Source organism: Calidris pugnax, unplaced genomic scaffold (genome assembly GCF_001431845.1).
Source record: "Calidris pugnax isolate Ruff unplaced genomic scaffold, ASM143184v1 scaffold187, whole genome shotgun sequence".
Taxonomy (NCBI): Eukaryota; Metazoa; Chordata; class Aves; order Charadriiformes; family Scolopacidae; genus Calidris; species Calidris pugnax.
In genome coordinates this window covers 1,531,959-1,538,466 of record NW_015090969.1, presented here as the reverse complement: position 1 = coordinate 1,538,466, position 6,508 = coordinate 1,531,959, and the positions used below count along the sequence as shown (strand labels likewise).

The following is a 6,508-nucleotide window of genomic DNA, read 5'->3' as shown; positions in this document are numbered from 1 at the left end:
GCGGCACAGGGGGGGCTTTGGGGGGTCATGTCTTGGGGGTCCCCCGACACCGGCCCAATTCCTGCCTGAAAGAGGAGCCGGAGGGAGCCCTCCCCGCTGCTTGGGGGGGGTGCCAAGTGCTTTCTCCTGTCCCACAGGACCCTGCCACCCCCCGGGTCAGCCCAGCCCACTCCCCTCCGGAGAACGGCATAGACAAAGCCCGTGGGCTGAAGAAGGGGGATGCTCCGAACAGCCCGGCCTCGGTCGCCTCCTCCAGCAGCACTCCCTCCTCCAAGACTAAAGACCTGGGCCACGTACGTCCTTCGCTCTGCCAGGGGCCGGGGGGGTCAGGCCGTGCTGGGTCTGGGGGCTTGTCGAGCTGGGGCTGCAGGTGCCGGTTGCTGAACCTCATCCTTTCTGTTTTTTCATCCCTTTCCATCCAGAACGACAAATCCTCGACGCCCGGGCTCAAGTCGAACACTCCGACGCCGAGGAACGATGCTCCCACCCCGGGGACCAGCAGCACCCCGGGGCTGCGGCCGATGCCCGGCAAACCCACCGGCATGGACCCCCTGGGTGGGTACCAGTCCCCTGGTGTCACCTCGGGGCTGCTGTCCCCAGCACAGCTCCAGCCCATGCCATCCTCGGGGGGCATTCCAGGTTTATCGGGGACCTAATCCAGCTCGGGGCAGGGGTGCTGGCAGCCCGGGGGGTCCCTGTGCCAGGGATGGGGTGAGGAGGGGGAGATCCAGCCACTGCATCTTCTCTGGGCTGAGGGGGGCTGGATGCTTGAACACTCCGACACTGAGGAATGATGCTCCCACCCCAGGGACCAGCAGCACCCCGGGGCTGTGGCCAATGCCTGGCAAACCAACTGGCATGGACCCCCTGGGTGGTACCAGTCCCCTGGTGTCACCTCGACACTGCTGTCCCCAGCACAGCTCCAGTCTGTGCCACCCTCTGGGGGCATAGCATCTCTGTGGGGGGGTGTGGCTGAGCCTCATCCTTTCTGTTTTTTCACCCCTTTCCATCCAGAACGACAAATCCTCGACGCCCGGGCTCAAGTCGAACACTCCGACGCCGAGGAACGATGCTCCCACCCCGGGGACCAGCAGCACCCCGGGGCTGTTGCCAGTGACTGGCAAACCGTCTTCTCTGGGCGGAGGGGGGCTGGATGCTCGAACACTCTGACGCTGAGGAATGATGCTCCCACCCCGGGGACCAGCAGCACCCCGGGGCTGCGGCCGATGCCCGGCAAACCCACCGGCATGGACCCCCTGGGTGGGTACCAGTCCCCTGGTGTCACCTCGGGGCTGCTGTCCCCAGCACAGCTCCGGTCTATGCCCTCCACTGGGGGCACAGCACCTTTGTTGGGGGGTTTCAGGTTTATTGGGGACCTAATCCAGCTCAGGACAGGGGTGCTGGCTGCTCAGAGGGGTTCCCCGTGCCAGGGATGGGGTGAGGAGGGGGAGATCCAGCCATGGCATCTTCTCTGGGCGGAGGGGGGCTGGATGCTCGAACACTCTGACGCTGAGGAATGATGCTCCCACCCCGGGGACCAGCAGCACCCCGGGGCTGTTGCCAGTGACTGGCAAACCGACTGGCATGGACCCCCTGGGTGGGTACCAGTCCCCTGGTGTCATCTCGGGGCTGCTGTCCCCAGCACAGCTCCGGTCTATGCCCTCCACTGGGGGCACAGCACCTTTGTGGGGGGGTTTCAGGTTTATTTGGGACCTAATCCAGCTCAGGACAGGGGTGCTGGCTGCTCAGGGGGGTTCCCCGTGCCAGAGATGGGGTGAGGGAGGTCCAGCCATTGCCTCTTCCCTTCTGGGGTGAGCAAGGTGCTCAGAGGGGTTCCCCGTGCCAGGGATGGTGAGGAGGGAGGTCTAACCATTGCCTCTTCCCTTCTGGGGCGAGTGGGACTTTGGATGCTGGTGGTCTCCATCCCCTGACGGTGTCCCCTGCCCTCCCACAGCCTCAGCCCTGCGGACGCCCATCTCCATCGCGGGCTCCTACGCGGCTCCCTTTGCCATGATGGGGCACCACGAGATGAACGGGTCTCTCACCAGCCCCGGGGCCTACGCGGGGCTCCACAACATCCCCCCGCAGATGAGCGCCGCTGCCGCCGCCGCCGCCGCCTACGGCCGGTCGCCAATGGTGAGCTTTGGAGCTGTACGTAGCATTTTTAGCTCCTTTTCTGGCTCGGGGTGGGGTGTGGGGAGGGTCTGGAGGGGTGCTGGGGGCAGCCAGTGGGAGGGGGGGCTTCCCTGTGTTGGCTGTGAAATTGGGGCTCCTCATTGCATTTTGAATCGGGCACTGTTTAAAGATGCTGGGTGTGGAGATGCCTGCCCCATAGGGTGGGGTGGCACCACTTTGGGGTTTATTCCTCCCCCCCCCGCAGGTGGGAGGTACCCACTGTGCAGTCTTAACTCTTGCTAAACATTCAATCGAAGGCTTTAAGGCAAAATCCAGGGAAATCAAGAAGCAAAACACTGCTCTTAATGCAGAGATTGGGGGTTCCTGGGGTGCTAGGCTGCTCCTGTCCCTGGGGGCTTGGGAACAGCATGGGGAGGGTGAGAATGTCCCATGGTGGTCCCTGCAGACCAGAAGCCTTTGAGCTGATTCCCCAGTTCTTCCCATTCTGGCAGGGAAAAAATAACCATTAGCTATGGAGCAGCAAGGGAAAAGGAAGGAATTTTTCACAGGGAGAGTGGTCGGGCATTGGAACAGGCTGCCCGGGGAGGGGGTGGAGTCCCCATCCCTGGATGTGTTGAAGGGATGTTTAGATGGGGTACTGAGGGAGATGGGGTAGGGGAGGACTTTGTAGAGTAGGGGAGATGGTTGGACTCCATGATCCCAAGGGTCTCTTCTAACCTGAGTGATTCTATGTAAAGGGGGAGTCACTGAGTGTCCCCCACAACCTGGTGGGGCTCGGGGCTGGGGTGTGGGGAGGTGTTTGCTGGTGTGCCCAGCTCCTGCCCGGCCTCACCCACGTCTCTGTCTGTCTCTTGGCAGGTTGGTTTTGACCCGCACCCACCGTCGAGCCTCTCCTTGAATATCTCCAGGGAAGGGGCCTCAACCACCTCCCTGGGCAACCTGTTCCAGTGCTCCACCACCCTCACAGTGAAGAACCCTCTGCTCATCTCTTGTTTGCCCTTCCCTGGCAGAGCCTACTCCTTCCACGTCAGCGCCGACGGGCAGATGCAGCCGGTCCCTTTCCCCCACGACGCCCTGGCGGGTCCCGGCATCCCACGGCATGCGCGGCAGATCAACACGCTGAGCCACGGCGAGGTGGTGTGCGCCGTCACCATCAGCAACCCCACCAGGCACGTCTACACCGGGGGCAAGGGCTGCGTCAAGATCTGGGATATCAGCCAGCCCGGCAGCAAGAGCCCCATCTCCCAGCTGGATTGCCTGGTAAGGGGGCTGGGGGGGGCTTCCTTCCTCCTGCAGGACCTGGAGCATCCCTCAAGCCACAGCAGGTCGCTCCTGGTCCCCAAGTGAGGGGGCTGGAAAACAAATCGTCCCAGCTGAGGGAGTTGGGGCTGTTTAGTGTGAGGAAGAGGAGGCTGAGGGGAGACCTCATCACTCTCTACAACTACGTGAAAGGACACTGTAGAGAGGTTGGTGCTGGTCTCTTCTCACAGGTAATTAGTGACAGAACGAGAGGGAACGGCTTCAAGCTCCAACAGGGGAGGTTTAGACTGAACATTAGGAAGGAATTTTTCACAGAGAGAGTGGTCGGGCATTGGAACAGGCTGCCCAGGGAGGGGGTGGAGTCCCCATCCCTGGCTGTGTTTAAGGGCCGTTTAGATGGGGTTCTGAGGGACATGGTGTAGGGGAGGACTTTGTAGAGTAGGGGAGATGGTTGGACTCGATGATCCCAAGGGTCTCTTCCAACCTCTATGATTCTAAGTGTGTCCCCCCATCTGTAATGCAGTGGATCATTCTCTGTCCCCACCACCACCCCCATAACGTGTGTGTCCCCTCCAGAACAGGGATAACTACATCCGCTCCTGCAAGCTGCTCCCCGACGGCCGCACGCTGATCGTGGGGGGGGAGGCCAGCACCCTCACCATCTGGGACCTGGCCTCCCCCACACCCCGCATCAAGGCTGAGCTCACCTCCTCCGCCCCCGCCTGCTACGCCCTGGCCATCAGCCCCGATGCCAAAGTCTGCTTCTCCTGCTGCAGCGACGGCAACATCGCCGTCTGGGACCTCCACAACCAGACGCTCGTCAGGTCAGACGGGGATGGGACCTCCTGGGGTTGCTCTTCTCTGTAATTGGGGTCTTCTCGGACCATGTTTTGGTGTGAGGGCCTTGGGGATGGTGACAAGATGGTGCAGTGCTAAGGGACATGGTGGGGTTTGGTCTGTGGGCGAGCCCAGTAGGCTGGTGCACCTTGGCCAAGGGTGCTCTCTAGGTCAATTTCACCAGAGAATCACAACCTCAATGATTCTATGACTCTAAGAACGCTGTCTCGTGAGGCTTGGTCTGTGGGCGAGCCCAGTAGGCTGGTGGACCTCTGCCAAGGATGGTCTCTAGGTAGATATCACCAGAGAATTGGTCCCTTCCAACTCCAGCCATTCTATGATTTCCAGGTGTAAGGTGTCCCTGCCCAGGGCATCGGACTGGAATGAGATGATCTTTAAGGTCCCTTCCAACTCGAGCCATTCAATGATTTCCAAGTGTGCTTGGTGCAAGGAAGCCTCATAAATGTAGCTGGGGCACCGAGATTTACTAGAATCATGAAATGGTTTGGGTTGGAAGGGACGTTGAAGACCAGCCAGTGCCACCCCCTGCCCTGGGCAGGGACACCTCCCACCAGCCCAGGTTGCTCCAAGCCCCCTCCAACCTGCCCTTGAACCCCTCCAGGGATGGGGCAGCCACAGCTTCTCTGGCCAACCTGGGCCAGGCTCTCACCACCCTCACACCAAACAAGTTCTTCCCCACAGCTCAGCTCCATCTCCCCTCTGTCAGTGCCAAACCCTTCCCCCTTGTCCTCCTGGCATTCCCCTGGAGGACTTACATTGTTTTTCTGTTGTTTGAAGGCAATTCCAAGGCCACACGGACGGTGCCAGCTGCATAGACATCTCGCACGACGGTACGAAGTTGTGGACGGGGGGGTTGGACAACACCGTGCGCTCCTGGGACCTGCGGGAAGGGCGGCAGCTCCAGCAGCACGACTTCACCTCCCAGGTAAGCACGGGGACCGAGGGGGGGACCCTGGGGTGGCCTCGTCGGGCAGCTCCTCCTGGAGACACCCTCTGCAGGGGCTGCTCCAAACGTGTGGAATTGTCCCCTCCAAACCCTGTGGTGCCTCTCCAGGGCTGGGCAACCACCTCCACCAGTGCCATGAAGCTGGGGTTGAGTGGTCAGGGTCTAGAATGGCACCTGCGTGGCTGAGGTGTCCCCTGTGTCCCAGCTGCTGACCCCGTGGCACTGGCGGTGGGGACTTTACTGGCTGGGGCCACCGGGTGATCTAAAAGGACCAGGCTCTGCCCTTGCCCACCTTTTGGGCTATTTCTCTAGTGGGAGGTGTCCCTGCCCATGGCAGGGGGGTTGGAACTCGATGATCTTTGAGGTCCCTTCCAACCCAAACCATTCTATGATTCTCTTCCAAATCACTGGCCTCACCTCAGTCAAATGGCCTCAAGTTTATGGCCTCAAGTTGCACCAGGGGAGGTTCAGGCTGGATATTAGGAAAAATTTTTTCACTGAAAGGGTTCTCAGCCCTTGGAATGGGCTGCCCAGGGAGGTGGTTGAGGCCCCATCCCTGGAGGTGTTCAAAAGACGGGTTGATGTAGTGCTGGGAGGTCTGGTTTAGTGATGATGCTCCTTGTTTGTTGTGTGGGTGTCTATTTTTGTCAGTGAGGTTGACGGTTGGACAAGATGATCTTTAAGGTCCCTTCCAACCTAGAAGATTCTGTGAAATGGCCAACGGGGATCAGTGTCTCTCCCCGGTGGGGAGTTGTTAGGGACATGGGGCTGGTGGGTAGGAACCCCTCCAGCCTGAGCACCCCCGTGTTGTGTGTGTCCCCCCCCTGCAGATCTTCTCGCTGGGGTACTGCCCGACGGGCGAGTGGCTGGCGGTGGGCATGGAGAGCAGCAACGTGGAGGTGCTGCACCACACCAAGCCCGACAAGTACCAGCTGCACCTCCACGAGAGCTGCGTCCTCTCCCTCAAATTCGCCTACTGCGGTAAGAGCCCCCCCTGACGTGTGGGGACCATGTGGGGACCACGGCTGGGAGGAGGGGACAGTGTTGGGGGGAGCTGAGCGTGGGGGCTTCCAGCAGGATCTGTCCCACGGATGGTGGAGATGGGGGCTATCCCCATAAAGGGCCCTGGTCCCCTACCCAGTGGTGGTGGCACCTCATGGGTGGTGAACCTGTACCTGCCCACGCTGGGACATGGGCCATCTGGAGAGGGTCTGGGGTGAGCATCTCTGGAAGAGCTCCAGGTTTTTGGATTTTCTGGGGGGGGAGAAGAAGTCTCCAGTTTTTTGTGGGGGAGAGAAGTCTCCAGTT

At 60.8% G+C, this 6,508-nt stretch overlaps 1 protein-coding gene across 1 annotated transcript in view; it reads left to right on the top strand.

Annotated features, from left to right (window-relative positions):
* The window catches only part of LOC106894161 (protein groucho-1-like), a 21,439-nt gene that overhangs the window by 13,874 nt on the left and 1,057 nt on the right, over window positions 1-6,508 (top strand). Inside the window, 4 exon segments of the mRNA XM_014952684.1 lie at window positions 3,147-3,396; window positions 3,973-4,220; window positions 5,032-5,179; window positions 6,031-6,283. Coding sequence (XP_014808170.1) covers window positions 3,147-3,396; window positions 3,973-4,220; window positions 5,032-5,179; window positions 6,031-6,283 — 899 coding nt within the window.